This window comes from Carcharodon carcharias, chromosome 12, assembly GCF_017639515.1.
Source record: "Carcharodon carcharias isolate sCarCar2 chromosome 12, sCarCar2.pri, whole genome shotgun sequence".
NCBI classification, from domain to species: domain Eukaryota; kingdom Metazoa; phylum Chordata; class Chondrichthyes; order Lamniformes; family Lamnidae; genus Carcharodon; species Carcharodon carcharias.
In genome coordinates this window covers 94118255-94137987 of record NC_054478.1, presented here as the reverse complement: position 1 = coordinate 94137987, position 19733 = coordinate 94118255, and the positions used below count along the sequence as shown (strand labels likewise).

The 19733-nt window shown below is 40.3% G+C and overlaps 1 protein-coding gene across 1 annotated transcript in view; it reads right to left on the bottom strand.

Annotated features, from left to right (window-relative positions):
• The window catches only part of itgav (integrin, alpha V), a 142726-nt gene that overhangs the window by 53360 nt on the left and 69633 nt on the right, over window positions 1-19733 (bottom strand). Inside the window, exons 12-15 of the mRNA XM_041200169.1 lie at window positions 16070-16275; window positions 10129-10320; window positions 6850-6895; window positions 45-149 (exon numbers count right to left, since the gene is read on the bottom strand). Coding sequence (XP_041056103.1) covers window positions 45-149; window positions 6850-6895; window positions 10129-10320; window positions 16070-16275 — 549 coding nt within the window. The remainder of the gene's footprint in view (window positions 1-44; window positions 150-6849; window positions 6896-10128; window positions 10321-16069; window positions 16276-19733) is intronic.

Genomic DNA, 19733 nt, shown 5'->3' with positions numbered 1-19733 from the left:
ATGGGCTTCAGAATGGCCCTCCCATTACACAGAGCTGAACTTACCAGGATACCATGACATTTTCTCTCAGTGTACAGCTTTTGTTCTCTGCATTCAAGATTGATGGGTTGACTCGTAAAGAAGCATTTACATGAATTACTGGTCTGGCTCTGAAAGTTTGAAACATAAGAAAAAAAACCCTCCATTAACAGCTCATACAGTCTCGAAACATTAACTCTGTTTCTCTCTCCGCAGAGGCTGCCAGACCTGCTGAACTTTTCCAGCATTTTCTGTTTTTATTCCTCCGTTAACAGTGTCCTGTTTAGAGGTTCTGAACTAAATTTATTTTCTGCAGATGTACAAACTTATTACTCGTTTCACAACATGCCATTTTAGGTTTTTGTTCAGTTTGATACATTGTGCTGCTCAGCACCATGATTATTTGGCAACCTAGGGCGGAATCTTTCGCTTGGCAGTGGGCACGCGCCCAACATGCTCGAGCGTGATAACGTCAAGCGAATGTCCTGACGTCATTGCGCACTCACGTGATATTTCAGTCAGCGGGCCCGCCGACAATTAAGGAGCCTATTAAAGGCCATTAATGTATTGATCAACCATGATTTTTCACTGCCTGTCCAATGTTATGGCTGGCAGGCAGGTGAATCAGCCAGGCGGCCTTTGCCTTTTTGAGGAATCCTCATCAAAGGGCAGGATGAGGTTTCCGATATTAATTTAAAAAGATGATTGCACAGAATTTTCATCTGGTATGCGTTCCAGTGACTGATTCTGATGTGCAGACATTTTTTCCCGGTTTTAACAATCTTTGTTTTGGGCATTTAAATTCTTCAGCTCCCTGAAGCAGCTCTCGGCCTTCAGGGAGCTTCCCGTGAGTGCTCCCCCTCTGACTTTGGCGATCGCCCTTCTCCTGCCCCTGCCCCAGTGGCGCTAAGCCATTCAATGTGTCTTTCACGCTACCGGGCTGTTAATTGGCCAGCCAGCATGAAATTGGGGGCAGTTGGGGGTCTGTTCTCCAGCCAGTCACGGGTCCACTGAACTAAAAATCCTGTCCCTAGCTTCCACTCAACTTGGTGACAAAATCCTCCCTTTGTTTACTATATTGAGGATGTGAAGGACAGTGGAAAACTTTGAAGGCTGAGGGAACATGCTCCCTCTTCTCGTTTACATTCATGGAGCCATCAAGGCTTTTTTGGTGCCTTCACAATTATTTTCAATTGCAAAAAATATATCTTATTTGCAGTAAAACTGTCACAAAGGCTATTTTAATGTGACTATATGATCAACTATTCTTTACTTGTGTATCAATGTCAATGTGCTCCCTTGTCATTTGCAACTGCAAAAACCTCACTGATACAACCTTTCAAATATAGCAAAACACGCAATGAGCTTGCTTTTACAGTAGAGCTTAAATATAAAACCAGGTATCATGTTAGTTACACTATTCAATCAAAATGGCACTTGCCTTTCAACCACTTTAAATGCTTTAAAAATCAGGATAATCTGCAGAGTGGAATAACTTGCTAACCCCACACTAACAGCCAATCTATTTAATAAGTTTACATCAGGCAGAATTTTGCCCTTGGCTTTCTGGCTCGACGGGGGCAGTCTGGAAGGCGACCGCCCCCCACGTTCAGCACTGCACCGCAATTTCATGCTGGTGGGCCAATTAAGGCCTGCCCAGCGTGGAACAAGAGTGGCAGCGCTCAGTGCAAGCTTGGGGAGGAGGGCAAACGGGCCAAGCGCAAACTTCGCGCTTCATAATCTCCCTGAGGCACAAGAGCTGCCTCAGGAAAATGAGGCGCTGTTTAAAAAAAATAAAGAAAATAAAAAAGTCATAAAATATGTCCCCTCATATGATTGTCAGGGACATTTTTGTAATTCAAGTCTAAAATTTTTTATTTGATTTTTATTTGCTTTAGGAAATCTCATCCCGCCCGTGGATGAGACTTTCTAAAAATGCAAAGGCCGCTTGGCTTTTTCGCCAGGCTGCCAACCATTAGATTGGATGGGCAGTGTAAATTTGAATTTAATTACCTTTTTAATGGTCTTAATAGGCCTTTTAATTGCCGGCAGGCACGCTACCGACTCCGGTGCATGCCCGCTGAACGAAATATTGCAGAACCGCATGATGACGTCGGGACGCTTGCCCGATGGCGTCACACATCATTTTACACTCGACTGGGTTGGGCGCACGGCCGCCTGCCAAGCTTAATATTCTGCCTATAGGCTTATTATGCATTGGCTAACATCACACGCTGATCTCCCTCAGGAAATCTGCAATTTGGAGTATCACCACTAATAGAAATTTTAACTTAGTATTGGAAAAAGAACTCTGACATGCACTTTATTACAAACATATCAAGTTAGCAAATCATAATCAATGTAACTTAATTTTAAGCAATTATGCATAAAAATTCTGCAGTGAATCTGGCCAGAAATCTAAATTTCCATTAGCTGTGCTCATCCAATGTTCCCAGTTATGAACTGTATCAGAGCAGAACTGCATTAAAGTAAACAAGATCCAACATATTATTTAGTGAAAATAAATTTCTGCCCGCTGCCTTTAACGTGGTTTTTATCTTACTGTACTGTATTCATTAGTGCAAAAGCACGAGGACACCACGTGTGGTAAACACTGAATATGTCAGCTGAATCTAATTAATGCATTCCTAAAGTGCCATTTAGACCTTGGTAATGTTATTCATGAGCTGAGCAAATCATTTTAATCATGCAATGTAAGCTGCTTTACCTCGTGATTTCTGGGATCACCAGTAAATGTTTTCATTTAGAATTTCCCAGAGCATTTAAATGTTTCACTGAAATGTGTTATATAAAACACAGATCTCTCCTTTACAGAAACAGTTCCTTGAAAGCTTATTTTATGGAAAATATTTGCAGAAAAATTATTTTAGGTTATGATTTGCACTGTTTCTTTCTTTTCCATGCTTTTGTGCATTTTTAGCAGCAAAGGTCTGTGATGTCTGCAATGGGGAGACTTCTTCCGAAATTATTTGTATCCAATGTCATTAGTAAACATTCCCAAGTTGGTAATAAGTAAGTAACTGCAGAGTAAATCTCTCTCTATTCTATAACAGTAAAAGGGTTCAATTCCAACCTCAAACCAGTGTGATTTTATATGTCCCACATGAGACAACTATCCTGCCAATTTAGTACAATTGGTCCAGAATTATGCGTTTTCATCTCTGGGCTTTTCTTTCAGGAGCTAGGCTAAAACAACCCAAAATCATAATGGATAGAATCATTGCAGCTATCTGACCGAGAAATGTATCTCATTTGAACTAGATTGAATGAACAAACAGATTGTTTAACTCACTTCCAATGCTTATGCTATTGTTTAAATATATCCTCAAAACTTACATTGTTAAGTTCTTAAAGATCATCCTATTATTCATGAATACCTATAGGGGCTAGTTTTCCTGTTTTATGTCAGAGTAATACTCATTACCTGGTGGCAAAGGGAAAAAACAAGTAAAGATCCATGATACTGGAGAATGAGATGAGAAACAGAGTAGCTGTGCCGACACGTGCACAATTATAATAATCCCAATGTAATGAGGCAGGACTGATATCACTATAACTTCTGTCTCATTTTACTGAATTCCTGCATGGTGGTGACTCAAATGGAACCATGTCCTTGAATGGGGGGATTTATTACTTTTGCCAACCTAATGCAGATATCTGAAAAGGCCCTGGATGCCAAGCAAAAGTGCTTTTCTTTCCTACAGGTGCAGCAAAAGATTTCTTTTGAATGGAGGCCTTTTAGAAGCTATTTTTGGACACCAGTCACAGAGCCTTGAAGCCAATATTTATTTTTGCTGATGTGGGCTTTAGACCTACAGCAGGAGTTTCCTTTCCTCCCCTCCTTCCAGTTGTAAAGCTCTGCCAAAGGGCAGACTGGAGCCAAGGGAATATTGGATATAGGATAATGACAAGCCCAGAAATCAAGGCAGGTGCAGGTTAGAAGGAACACACTTCGAGGTGCCCTTTGCCTGACATGCTGCCTAGAGGAGAAAATCAGGACATACTGTTTGGCATCAGTGAATAAAATGGCAACCACTGTCAATTAAGATGTTATCTATTTTACTCATTTACATGTTTAGCATTTGCCAAAGATAACAATAGTACCAATGGGGTGTGGAATGCACCTGACTTTTGATTTTGGTTCAATACAAACCATTCGCAACACTATGGAGCAGATTTTATTTCTGATGTGCCATTGCAAAATTTTATATCTACAACCTGCAGCCCAATCTTATTTAATGACACAGAAGTCATGTTGTGCAATTCTGTGGCAGGGGGAGGAGGAGAGAGAAGTGATGCAGAAGGATTGCCACTTTTACAGAGGGGGCATGCAAGGGAACATTTCCGTTTTCACACGTTGGTTTTTATAATTACTTTAAGTGCATTTAACTCTACATTATATTTAGTCAGATTCTGCAGAAAAAAACTTTGTTTTTTTGTTGAAGATTACAAGGAGGGAAGGAAGGGCTAGGCTATCCTGAATAATGTAGTGCTTTAAGGAACAGCAATCCAACCGTAAACTTTAAACTGCTTTATAGGGCTCGTTCCAGAATCATTGCTATCACTTTAGAGCATTCCAGCTCCTTTATTACATTGCCATGAAAAGTGCTAAGGGACTAAGGCTCTTAATGATGGTCACTCCTGAGAATTGAAGAATTTTTTTTGTTTTTGAGAAACATTTTCTGTTGCAATTTCTATTTACTAAATTACGTAATCCACAGAAGTGCATGACCCACTAAGTACTAAGCAGGGAGGCACGGGAGATATTTCTATTTATGGCGTTGCACTTCCTGAGGAAAACTGCTTGTTCAGCTTTTGGATGCAAAAACTGGCTTCCTAGGCAAATGATGTAAGATTGTATTTTTTTTTTAAAAAGATAGCAATCTTTTGCCAATTTTTTCCCCTTCATGTAAAGGCACAGATTCTTGCTGATATACATTGCATCATTCTATTTGGCCACTTTTTCTGTGAGGTAATAAAGAGCAGGAGGCTAATTAAACTTGAAGGGTGTCACAATTAAGCCACATGTTGTTAACTCATGCATTCATCCCACAGAAGGAAATGAATAACAATTTGAAATGGAGACCCCCTGTAGCCAATTTTGTCGATGCCAAATCAGGTCGGCAAATGGGGGTGGGGCCTGCTCACCGACGCGTTAAATGACGCAGGGTGACATCGGGCATGCATCCTGACGTCACCCCGCATCATTCAGATTTTCAGTTCAGCGGGCACGCAGCTGAGTCGGCTGCGCAGCCGCCGAACTGTCAACGGCCTATTATGGCCATTAAAAATCTAATTAATAAACTTAAGGGGCCTGCCCGTCCAACCTTAAGGTTGGCAGGCAAGCGAGGAGGCCTGGTGGCCTTCGGATAATGCATGAAATCTCATCCACAGGCGGGATAAGGTTTCATGAAAGATTTAAAATTTCATGAAAGTTTTTTAATAAAAGTAATGGACATGTCCTAACTCATGTGATAGTTTCACATGAGGGGACATGTCCTTAATTTTTTTTTTCCATCTTTAATTAGGTTTTTAGAAGTAACACTGATCTCCCTGAGGCAGCACTTTGCCTCAGGGAGATCTGTGAGCTCTTCCATACGCTTCCGGACGGACATCACGCTGGGTGGGCCTTAATTGGCCTGCCCATGAAAAATGGTGGTGTGCTCCAACCGGGGGCGCCAATCGGGAACCCTTCCCGACACGGTGAAAATGCTGCCCTGGGGAAACTAAGCCCAATTGTAACTGCCCCTACTGCTGCTGAAAATCAGCAAACAGCACAAACCGAGATCTGAACCTGGGACCTTCCCATCTGCATGACTTGGTGGTACATCAGGCTTTGTCTTTGCGCACTAGGCTTACGGAGAAGCTTAATACATCTTTCTGACAGGATTTGTTTGATTGTGGTGAGGTAGAAATTCAGAGTCAAAAAGTATGGATTTGTCACAATTAAGGATTGGCTGGGGACTGCTCTGAATTGAACTTCAAAAACGGAAATCCCTGCACTGAGGTTTGCAGATACTGCAGTTTGTCACCAGTTATGCTAATCAACTCGTGACGAAAAAAGTTTCAGGATAAAGCCTCTTCCCCTTATGCTCATGTGTGTCAATGCCAAAGCTAATAAAAAGTTAGATGCCTTTTAAACATTTATTAACCTAAAAAGGAGCCAGATCACATACTTTAAACCATTTTTAAAAAAGATAACAACAGTTTTAAATCATTTATAAGCTTTTATTAAACATGTCATAAGATTATACACCCAATGGCCCAGCTAACAGCAAAAGAGAGGTGAAGGACAAATTTTACAATAAGTCCAACCTAAAGTAAAATTTAAAAAATATGCCAAACTAACCAGTCTGCATTTTAAAACATCATTTGGTATCAGCATTTGGAGTCTTATCTATTTTGTCCATATTTGAGCTTAAAAGGAAGCAAACTCACAATTCCCTTGTTTTGCCTCTGTGAAGCTAGCCCATCAGCTATTACAACTCAGTTTTCACATGCAGGCTGCAGGACAACAGTTGTTGTGGTGGAGGAGGAGGAAAAGGACAGTTCACAGACAGTGGAAGCTCATCTGCAATTCAGCAGTGAAATTCAGGAAAACTTAGCAGTAGTCAGTTTTCCAGGTTGGCATACATACAGTACTCTGGCAAACAAGAGAACTCAATACAGGATGTAAAAGAGGGGTGAGAAGTCTCAGACTAAAAAAGCTATTAAAATTAGGAATATTTCCTTTAAAACAAAATACTTAATTTCTAGTTCAGAAATGTACAAAATAAACCTTATTCTGCAGTAGAAAATGATATTACATACCTGTAAACAACTGCTTTGTCAACTCCAAAAGCTCCCACAATTAAGTCTAGAAAAATAAAAGTTTTACAAAATTAGCTGCTCATGAAGAAAGATCAACTTCTTACAATAAAGTGTTTTTTTTTTAATTTTTCCTTATTGTTGTTTCCATGCCAGCTTTGAAAATGATGTATTGGGCTGTCTTAGTTCATCATATTTTCAACCACAAAAATGCTGACTGGACTACAGCTGGGACAATTTCCTGTGTATCAATATGTGCCTTTTGGCCATTTGTACATCATCTGACCACCATGGGAGGGAAATTTGCTTAGAATCAGTTGGGAAGATTGAGAAATCACCAACAATAGGAGGCAGCAAAGATTCCCTTCACATTCCCACATAGGGACACAGCAGTGTTCCCACTCCCACACATATCATAGTTCAACTTTGGCAATTAGACAAAGATTTGGTGTACTAGAGTTGCATTAAAATGCTGAATGAGTCTTTTTTGATGCCTTAGGGAATTTATCCAATGAACATACAGTTCAAGGAGGTTCTCAGTTCGATCAACAGGCTAGATCAATCTCAACAAGCAGCATCAGTAGGGTATTAGCCTCATAGGTCCCAAAATTAGGAAAGGGGAAATTAACCCTCCTGAAACATCTGTATATCAATGGTGAGTCAGGCTCACTTGTAGCTCTCCCTTCCACTTTCTATGGTCAAATAACATCACCAACATTCACTATCAAGGCTTACATGTAAATATCAGCCATTTTTTTAAAGTATCAATATCTGGTAAAAAGCCAATGTTTCCAGCCCCACCCACCACTGGGATCATCCAGTCAGGCTGAAAGTCAATGAACTTTTGGCCGGGCCGCCACAACCCACGTGGTGGGTCCTGCCACAGTGGAGCTGGAAAACCCACCAATGTCTTTAAGAGGAGCAGGAAAATTGGCAAGGAAAAATAATTGCTGTAGAGTAAATATTTTGGCTTTAAAAGTACATGCTTTTACTTACAAGGCATTCCTTGAGAGAAAGAAAAGATACCATGACCTGAACACAACACCATGACACAAGGCATGCTGGGGTCCTGACTAAGCATAACATGCTACCTGTGCATCATACGTGACTTCAAGCACATCATACAAATATGCATAATTCAATCCAGATTCCAATGAAGTACTTATCACTATCCTTACAAATAAAAATATAGGAAACATTCTGGTAGAATAGATTCCTGATCTACGTTCAGTAAGACCAACGCATATGTTCAATAAATATAAATAATAATGTACAAGTCTCAGAATGTATCATGAGATTGAAGATAGGTTGCCTGATTTATGGAGGAGATTGCACAATGTAAAGTATAAACAAAAATATTATTAATAGTCATTTGGTGGTGCAGAACTTGAGTATTGCTGAAAACAGAGACATGTCAAAGCTTTTTGTTTTGCACTCATCAGGACACTTCACAAGAATACCAATATAAGGGGACAATATACCCTTACATTAGTTGCCAGTTATTGTTTGAAATTTAAACCAGGCAGTTTGACTCATTGGGCAAGACAATGCCCTGATGAATGAACCAGAGAATAGCTGTCACTTATTTTGTTTAGCTGAAACAGGTAATTTTTGTACATGCCCTTTGTCTGCAAAGAACAGGGCCCTGTGCATTAACATATGTAGCTTTCAGTACACACAATTGCATCACACTGCGAACCTGACTGACAATCTTAAATTAGTTGGCAGCATATTTCTTAGCACACTGAGGATTATTTAGCAAATGTTGTCCAATCGCGAAATCACATCTAATGTTAGACATGGTGTTTCGAGTTTTGCAAGCATGGGCTGGTTGGATACAGTCCGTACTTTGCCTATTGCAACAGCAGAAGGGACATGCTGTTTGATACGGTCCACCAGTCTTTGGGACATTCAGCCTATTTACCTAGCATCACACTGGCACCGAAATTCATATACCAGATTACTTATTTGTATGATAACCAGAACATCTCTTCGGCTTGACAGTGGCATCATGTTAGTGGTGAATATCACTAATGTTGCTACTACATAGTAGCAGCGTGAAACAGTTAACTTCATCTGCTGCTTACATTTTTGCGATACTTTGCCCTTCTAGGGAAATCTGAGGTAGACTGGGCACTTTTCAGGGCTGAAAGTGATAGCCTTGGCCCGTTCATGAGTTTGCATGATATACAGTATGAAATGATCTGATCAGGGTAGCCGTTATCCCGCAGGATGACTTTGATGCGCCTATTTCAACATCAAACTTGCATGGTGAGCAAATGGCTTGGGCCCTATTTACAAGATTGCTGATAAGGCCAATCTTATTGGCCAATCTTTCAGTGCCAGTGTGATGTTAGGTATGCAGGCCTTACGTCCCAAAGACTGGCAGATCGTATCAAGTCATGTCCCTTCTGTTGTTCCCAATGGACAAGGTACAGAGCATATCCAACGATCCCGTGCTTGCAAAATTCAAACAGTGTGCGACATCAGATGTAATTCCATGATTGAACAACATTTGCTGAATAATCCTCAGTGTGCTAAGAATTATGCTGACAACCAATTTAAGGTGGTCAGTTGGGCTCACAGCATGGCACATATGTGTGTGTACTGGAAGCTACAGGTATTAATGCACAGGCCCTTGTGTTTTGCAGACAGAAAGAACACATACACACATTGCACCTGTTTCAGCTAAACAAAATAAGTGGGCAGCCATTTGGTGGTTCATTCCAGGGCATTGTCTTGACCGGAGTCAAAGCGCTTGGTTTAAATTTCAAACAATGCTTGGCAGTTAACTGTCAGTCACCATTAACTGGTGCATTCCCCATGGCAAAGCCTCTACCAATCAGAGTCCACTTGCCAACCAATCAGCCCTCTCCTCTCATAGTACAAATGTATTTGCCCGGATATTGACGTTTCTTGAAAATTGTCCTGATGTGCGCAAGATGAAACACTTCAACAAAAATGTCTCTTTTTTTCAGCAATACTCAAGTTCTGTACTACCAAAGGACTATTTGTAAAATATTTGACGTATTGTACATTACTACAATTCCAAGAGTGATGTTATTGTCTAATCCCATTAGATTCACATGTACAACTGATGTACACCTACTTCAGGTAGATAAGGCTGAATAAGCAAATGCTCATTGTTTTAAAAGAAAAATTTTATTTAAGGATTTCTAGAATGACACTGAAGCATGCACTACCCAGACAAAACAACACACAAAAATCCAAATCTATTTGAATGATTAATAATTTAGGATAATTTTAGATCGTCAAACATACCTGGGTATCCATTTGCATCAATATCAACACCACCTTGCATGGCATAACCAAAACTTGCAGGCATTTTGTTTGAGGCCCACTGTCCTTTCAATGTCTGAGAAGGTTGTGGATTTAGACCAGATAAGTTTCCATTATATATGTAAACAAGACCTTTATGGTCTTCTCCTGCATAAGGAACTCCTATTGCAATATCTATAAATTAAACATAGTAGAATTAATTTTTAGTCCCATGTTTACAAGTTTGTTTCTCAATAATAGATATGTATAGTGCAATTTACTTTCAAATAAATCAGTTTGTAGACAATAAAAAATTCTCTCTTGATACTTCATTTCTGCTTAATGCACAGTCTTGTTGTGACTTTGCCACTTTGATTTGACAAGAAAATCTTAATTATATGACCATTTGCAATATTGAGATAGAAGATGACTGGTTGATCTCAGCCAGAATGGCAGTTGTCATGGTACAAATGGTCTCAGGTTGCAGGGCAAAATAAACAGACTACAGCCAGGATTCCCATTCCTGATATTTACCTTAAGACATCAGTTGGAATGTATTTGTGTATGACATCAGTTAAAGATAGATCCTAGGCTGTGAAGGCCCCAACAGCTGAATATTCAGTTGGCATTCACACTCTCATCTCACGCATGTTGACTGCCCACTGAGGTGGGATAGGGGTATTAAAGCATGCTGGCTCATGTGTAATCACATCCCTGCATTAATTATTGCCCTCAAGAGACAGGCAGGCAAAAAAATGTAAGTTTGAAAAAAGAGATTAAGTCATGAAATAGGTCTACAACATCAGTTTGAATTAACTTGACAAGTATGATAGCATAAACCACTAGAAGATGGAAAAAAATGACGCGCAAAGTAAAACTAAATATATTGTAAAAGAACACCCACAAACTGGCAAAAATGTCATAAGCAACATCTGTTGTGGGATACTTCAAGATACTAATCAGCTCAAGTATCTCTACTTTTATTGGAACGGAACCAAGCAAAACCAGTCAAGGCAATAAAATGGTGACTGATATGTAGAACCATCAGCATTACTCCAGATGCACTGCCCTGAGCAGTAAACAATTCAGCTGCATTGCATATTGTTCCTATTATGGCAGCAGAATTCCCACATAGATAGAAAAGCAAGAATTAAAACATTTGACAGTTAAAGACTAATTTCAAAGCAACAGCGCTTCTTTGTTATTAGGCACTCTAGATCATAATGCATTTATTAATGCCATCATTCTGAACCAAGAGGATAAAGGCCAAATTTTTAAAAAAAATTTCTGCAGGGCTCTGCCCTACCCACCCATGGCTGACTTATGTCACTTCATTCCTCTTGTCAAAGTCTTGACTGTTTGTTGAGGTATACTGCAAAGGTCCCACTTACCACTCTCAAATTGCTATTTAATCAAGACAATTCAATCGCAAAGGACATCAGGTCCAACCCCAATCTGTCCTCACATGCACACTTAGCAACTCTCAGTAACCAGTAAGATCGAGAGCGCTGGCTGCTTTTGTTTCCTTCTTGATCTAGGGATGCTAAAGTAGATTTTAATGCTATTCACCACACAATCAGAAATAACTGCGGACTCAAGACACAGTCTTTGCTGGTGTTATTGTGATATCAGGTCACTTAGTCATAACCTACAGGCAGTAGAGTTTGTCTCAGTGGTTAGTTTGTTCCAGGGGTTTTGAGAGTTTTAACCACCACACTGACCAAATGTCGCCATTTTGGGACAATTCATGAATTTTCCTTGTTTTTAAAACATCCATAACAGTCGCTGTCAAACCTCAGTACAAAGTAAACAAATTACCCTGTTCCCATAGTCTGCCGCAATGCTGCCCAATACTATGTTCTCGAAGTCCAGATTTTTGAGCTGCTATAGGGCGGCAAGTATGAATAATATTGCATCATAATAATTAACTAGCAATACAAGCTGGGTTCATTCCACCAGCTTTTAAAATAAATAGAATACTGAAAAATGTGTTGCATGCTGCCACAAAATAGTCTATTACAGAATTAGAAATGACCAAAAGGAGAGTAAAATCTCAAAATTTTGCAGAGTTTGTACCTGGATTCAGTGAAGAGAACAGGGTGCACAGTCAGCAACGGAGACTGGTGGGGGCTGGGGGGGGGGGGTGGGGGGGGGGGGGGGGGCGGGGTGGGGATGTGTTGTGGCAGCACGCCACCATTTTACATGGGCGGGCCAGTTAAGGTGCACAGATCTCCCTGAGGCAAAGTGCCGCCTCAGGGAGATTGCTGGAAGCTTTAAAATTTTTTGGAAGTGCGGGTAAAAATTTTTTGACATGTCCCCTCATGTGACACTGTCACATGAGCTGGGACAGGTCAATTTCTTTTATTTCAACATTTTATAAACATTTTAAATCCCTCATGAAACCTCATCCTACCCGTGGATGAGGTTTCATGTTTTTTTCTAACGGCTGCCTGGCTCCTTGCCTGCCCGCCAACCTTAAAATTGGATGGGCAGGTCCATTAATTGGCGTAATTAGTCTTTTAAAGGCCTTAAGTGGCCATTGACAGTTTGGCAGGTACACAACCGACTCAGCTGCGCGCCCACCAAACTGAAAATCTAAATGACGCGGGGTGACTTTGGGACACATGCCCAACGTCATCACGTGTCATTTTACGGGTCAGTGAACAGATCCTGCACCCCCGCTCGCCAACTGGAAGATGCAGCGGACTCTGACATAAGCCAGTCACACTTGGGGACAGACTTACAGGATGATTTATGTTAAAATTACAGAGAAGCTCTTTTCAAAGCTCTGACACAGAAACAATGGACGATTGGGCTCTTTACGTGCTGAATGATTCCAAGCAGAATGATTCTATGCAGAAAACTGTTCTGAATGTCAGAATGTTTCAGAATTAAACTGAGAATCACAATAGATAGGGACAAAAGGGAATTAGGGAGGAGGAGGAGCAGAACGAGAAGGAAACAAGAGGGGGGGGGAAGAAGAGAGGAATAAGGGAAAGCAAGTGAAGAGGGAACTCAGTGGAGCACAAACCTCTACCATGCTGTGTTAACTCATGTTATTACAACTAAACAGCTCTTCTTTGATGCTTTTCCCTGTCTGGATGATGTGCTGTAACTACAATATGAAAAAATAAATCTTTTTATTAAGAGCTTCCATCTCACTGAGGAAGCTTCAGGCCAATCCACATCCAACAACCTGCTCTGAAAACTCTGTTCACATTTTGACAGCCATGACAAATTCCACCACAGCAGCTGAGACAAAATTTTAAAACAATCAGTAACATTCTAAATAAAACAACTCAAGATTCCAAAAAATTTGCCCTATCTTCTAATGTTAACAGATCCTCTTTAAAAAAAATTCTGGGATCCAGATCTATATCTTCACCAAAAACTAATCAGTTCTTCTTAGGACCATATCCTATCTGTATATCAAGTTTCATTGAAATCTGCAGGGGTAGTTTTTAAAAATTCTCAAAAATATACAAACACTAACAGGTAAGAAAAATAATTTAAATTGTATTTTAACTTCGCACAGAGAATACTTCTGTACTGAGGAACATTTCAGTACCATGAGGTGCAGGTACATGCATGTTTGGTGACAGAGGTTAAGGAGAAGATATGTATGGTACACCAGTTCATAGGTAATTTGTAATTAACAATGCTTGTGCTTCAAATTTTAATTATCATCTCATTAGGTGATTCCACATTTGCCTGCTTTTCTACAGCTGGCAAATCTGTAACTTAAGGCTCATTATCAGTGTTCGCTTCAGGGCCTTCCTGACTTGCCTCTCTTCAAGACTATAACTCTGCAGTGTATGATTTTGAATATCTTTGAGGCTGTACATTACGACACAACCAGATCGGTCTGAACAGCAGAATCTTTGCTTCAGTATACCAATTCTATTTGTTTTGCTATGAAGCATGTGCGTCTTTTCCTATTTGACAATACTATGGCATTCATGAAGAGCACAAATAGCCATGTGCTCCACAGATGCCAGCCATGCACTCTTAGGAACTTAACTACTCAGGAAATGTACAAGATCCTCTCTTGCTGATGATTGTTTTCCTTTACAAAACTAATATAATCCTTCATTCCTTGCAAACAAAGCATCAGTAACCTGGAGCAGAGGAGATTGTAGGGGGACATGATTGAGGTGTATAAAGTTATGGAGAGACATAGAAAGGGTGGACAGGAAGGAACTTTGCCCCTTGGTGGAGGGATCAATAACCAGGGGGCATAGATTTAAAGCAAGGGGCAGGAGGTTTAGAGGGGATGTGAGGAAGAATTTTTTCACCCAGAGGGTGGTGGGAATCTGGAACTTACTGCCTCAAAGAATGGTAGAGGCAGATACCCTCATAACATTTAAGAAGTATTTGGATGTGCACTTGCGATGCCATGGCATACAAGGTTGTGCCTAGTGCTGGAAAATGGGATTAGAATAGTTAGGTACTTGTTTGACCGGCATGGACTCGATGGGCCGAAGGGCCTTTTTCTGTGCTGTAGACCTCAATGACTCTATTGATAGTGCAGCACTGCTTTGAAAGATGACTGGTCAAGCATGACATGCAAAGTAATTTAAAAAGGAGTCAATTGCAAGTAACTTTGTAGTAATTATAGTTTTGATAAACGTAGGACTGTAGCTTTTAGAATAATCTGGTGTTGTAAGATCACATGATCTGTGTAAACCAATGAGTTAGCAGCGTGGGGAACCTCTGGGGGAGTGTTCTTTTTTAGTTATAGAGTTAGATGCACGCATGTAGTTGCTGCTGCTATCTTGTAAATAAAGTTCAATGTTTCCGCCAAGAAAAGTTGCCTGGAAAATTAACTCTATAACAAACTTCAATATGGCATATTGAAGAAAAAAATACAGGAGAGTCATCCTTGTGAAGAAAGTTTGCAGGTTGGATTTTAACAGAAAGTAAAGTAATGGGATCACACACAAGGCCTGGCTTCAAACCTTAGACGAGCCCTTACTTACAGAAGGAAACCAAGGCCAACAGTGTACAATCTTGTCTTGTACTGCCTTGAGGATAGGAGATTAAGGAGTGGTTTTTACACTGTTAAAAGGATTTGGTAGAGTAGTTGCAGAAAATTATTCCCCCTGTGGAGGCAATTGAGCGCAAGAGGCCAGAATCTTAAAATTAGAACCATGCCATTTATTAGGAGGGAAAGCAGGAAGCACCTTTACACACAAAAGTTTGTAGAAATCTGGAAGCCTCTCCCCTGATAGTCTATGGATGCTTGGACAAGTGGTGCTTTCAAGACCAAGACTGATAAATGTTTGCTAGACAAAAAGCAGTGACAAGACAAAAAAAACCTACACCAAAGTAAATGCAACAAAAGCAAACCAAAAGTCAAAAAATACACTGTTTCACATTTGCTATTAATTCAGCTGAGCACAGCTATAAGAAACTGGCAGTCAATGGCCAGGGAGTGAATTTGCACATGCATCTATTTTAAATGGGCTTTCAATAATGCTGCATTTCTAGAACTGAGAACACAGGAGGCAAAATTAGAAACTTCCCCTCCTCTCAATGAACTTCTCCCAATGAACATTACTTTCACACCTTTAAAAGGGGGCACTGCACACCAGCAGCATGAGCAACAGTGAACCAAGCACAGCCTGGGCAACACAATCCTGCTGCGCAATAGGTTCACAGCCTCCGCCTTGGATTTTCCAATGTCCCAGGCCAGGTGCAAACATACCCACCAACGCAAACCAATAGAAAATATTCTTCTTCCAAACAGAAAGAGGGCAAGTTATGACGTTACTTTTTTTTTGATTAGCTTGTTCCAAGAGGATTGTACAATACACAATATTCTCTTTAATATATACATCTGAAATGGTGCATGTCGATGAGACATGGTCTATTCATACAATTCCTATCCCACCCTCAAGAACACAGGACATTATAATTAAACAAGTAAATAAAAATTACGCACCATTATAACCATCTCGATCAAGGTCTCCGAGAGGCGCAATTGATGATCCAAACCTGGCATAGGTCTCCGTGCCAGTCAGCTTCAGGGCATTTGTAAAGCTAAATGAAGCATCTTGTAGATAAACATACACCTGCCCCACTTCTCTATACTTCCCGTCAGAACCACGAACCATAAAAAGAGGTGCTCCAACCAAAAGGTCATCACGTCTAGAAGACAGAATATCAGCATTACAAATACTGAAGAATTAATTGCTTAAAGCATGACGACATAGCTATAAATAAGCATTTGTCCCTAGTGCGCTTAAAAGAAACAGTAGTAATTTACAGTATATAGTCTACAACACTCACAAACGTGTTTCTACATCAGTAAAAAATAATTTACTTCTAGCATTAGACTAAACAATGAGCTATAGGCCAGAATCTTCGGTTTGGCGAGCAGGGGTGGGGCCCACTCGCCAACATGTAAAATGACGCATGGTGACATCGGGTGTGCGCCCCAACCTCACCGCGCGTCATTCTGATTTTCAGTTCGGCAGGCACACACCGGAGTCGGCTGCAAGCCCACCGAACTGTCAAAGACCTATTATGTCCATTTAAATACTAATTAAACCATTTAACATAGCTGCCCATCCAACCTTAAGGTTGGTGGGCAGGTGAAGAGCCCAGGCAACCTCTGCATTTTTCACGAAACTTCATCCCTGGGTGGGATGAGGTTTTATGAATGATTTATAAGTGAATTAAAGATTTTCATTAAAATTCATAGACATGTCCCAGCTCATGTGACATTTTCACATGAGGGGACATGTCCTAAATTTTCTTTTTCTTATTTATTGAAATTTTTGAAACTCAAACCGATCTCCTTGAGGCAACTCTGTGCTTTCTGATTTCTGCTCTGCGCGAAAGAGCGCAGGCCAGGTCTCAGCCTACTCCCCCCGCCCACACAAGGAGCACTCAGCACTTCCAGGTGCGCGTCACGCTGGGCGGGCCTTAATTGGCCCACCCACTAAAATGGCAGTGCAGACCTGATCGCAGGTGGCGATCAGCTGCGCTCCCACCTGCTCCCGCTCGACAGAGAGAAAATTCTCCCCATAAAGAATTCACATATTTCACATTGCAGAATAACAGTGCTATTTATTTGTAATTTCATCCTCAACTATGACTCCAAGAGTCCTTAGCAGTGGCCTTTCAGTACTTGAGCAAGTAAGCCTAGTTGGTGTCAGAAGGTTAGTAGATAATGGGAACTAAAATTAATTTAATGTCAGCACACAAGTACTCTTCAACAGGATCACTGGTCAGGAGCAGGAATTCCAGCTGATATTTCTTGATCATAGGCCAGGTACATTGAGATCTCTACCACTACTCCAGCTCAGTTCAGCTAATAACAGGGTTTTGTTTCAAATCTTTCAAAACATATCTACACTTAAGATATTAGTTAAGTTGTAAATGTGATTTTGAAATATCCTATTACGAGATTATAATCGAATTAGAGTTTGCACTGCTACAGATGCCATATCTGCAAAGGTGCGAAACTTTTCCATCAATTTTCTCTCCTCTTCTGAAGGCACTACCTCTTAGTCTGTGAGCCTTGACTTGGAGTGAAAAAAGGTCATTTCACAAGGGCATCACAACTGAGCTTAATCGTGCCCATACGTTGTCACTCAAAACAGGGGCCATGAGTTTGTGAACAATTTTCTGCTCCCAAATGGAGGGCTGTTGTAGACCATTGTACAATCAAGCAGCTGAGATCAGTTAGTTAAGAACAGACTGCAGATTCAAGCTGGGAACTTTCAAGTATCACATTGAAATGATTAAATGAAGGCTGAACCCATCATATATACATAGTGACAGAAAACAAGTTTGAAAGCTTGCCTATGGAATAGTTTGTCCTCAAGTATTTTTTAGTTATTTTTCTTCATGGTGTCCAAGGTTAAGATAGATTCTCCGAAAACAAAAATCACTACATTTAGCCGTAAATTGCATATTCTTTAAACCAGTGGTATTTAGCTCTAAAGTTACAGCAATTGCAATCTGCTGTGAGGAGAGGAACAGGAATATTTTTCTTTTTTCTGATGTACAGGATTGCTTGGGCACAACGCAAAGAAGAAAAGTAGATGGTGAGGACTGGACACCTGTAACAGGAGCCTAACCAATTTCTTATTCATTTAAATGAATGAATGGTAAATCAATTAGGTTCAGTTATGGGCATGTGACGTTCTCTGGCAAATTTCTTCTGTGCGCAGTGCACTGGACCAGGAAAAACTGGCATGAACTGTCTTTATTTCACCAACATTTTAATTACAGAAGTGGTAGTGTTAATGCTTCATTAAAGCACTTTGATATTTATGCACAATTATCTACTCATGAAATCTGGCAAATTATTGATATTCTTCTACTTTTAACTTGTAGCCCTCCTCCAATTGTCTACAGAAAACAATCTAAAATTATGACATCTTTTGCAATCTCTCCTTTGCCTCCATCTATCGCTGACCTTCTATCCAGCTTCACCTGTCCCAACCCCCCCTTAAACAGTATATATTTCACCACATTTTTACATCTCTTTAGTTCTATAGAAGAGTCATACAGACTCGAAACGTTAACTCTGTCTTTCTCTCCACAAGTGCTGTCAGACCTGCTGAGTTTTCCCAGCAACTTTTGTTTTTATTTCAGATTTCCAGCATCTGCAGTATTTTGCTTTAATCTAAAATTAATATGAGATCAAAACTGCGGCAGGGCTAAAATCAGGTTCTACAAGACCTGACTGATGATTTTGCCCCTTACTATGATTAGCAGCTTAAATTATAAAATTAATTTTGGATGCCTTTTGACTCCAGGAGAAAGCACTGATTATATCTCTTAAAAGTTTGAAGAGATATATGCAGTGATTACTACCAATTCAGCAAGTCTTCCTGTTCTAATTTACTGTAATGACATTTTTGTTAATTTGTTTACTGATTTACAGATTATACTATAAAGCACAGAATCTGATAGTGATTGTTCTTTCTCTATCCAGAGCCCAGAAGGATACAAAAGGGCTTGTGACATTTCTAGTAAGCAAATCACAGGAACAAGGATGTTCTTTCTGCTCGACATAAGGCAATGCTACAAAACCAGATAGTGTAAAAGTTCACTTTTGGTGTAGTTCTTGACCCTGAATAGAAGTTTCATTTCTGGTACAGCTCAAATTTATAACATTCTTTCTATGTTGTTGGCGGTGAAGATTTATGATGCAAACAACTAGATGAGGTTAGATAGATAATTGGCTCCTGATCAAATCTGGATAAACCTTGCATGAATAAAAGTGGTCACAAGATAAATACAGATAAGGAAAGCCATTTGTTTCACCTTAATTAATCCATCCAGCAGATATATCCTCCTAATGCAGAATCCAAGGGCAGAAATTTCCCCCCATCCGGGGGGGGGGGATGTTGTCCAGGGGCGGGCGTGAACTCGATCGGCGCCCTGCCACCATTATACGTGGGCAGGCCAAATAAGGCCCACCCATCATGACGCACACCCAGAAGTGCTGAGCAATATCAATTGCTCCTTCTAATTTGGTTTTACCTGTAAATTTCACCAATTTGCAATTGTTTTTTTTGAATCCAAATTGATGTGAAAAATTAGAAAGAGTAGTGGTTCCAAGAGCTGATCTTTGCGGCACCCCATTT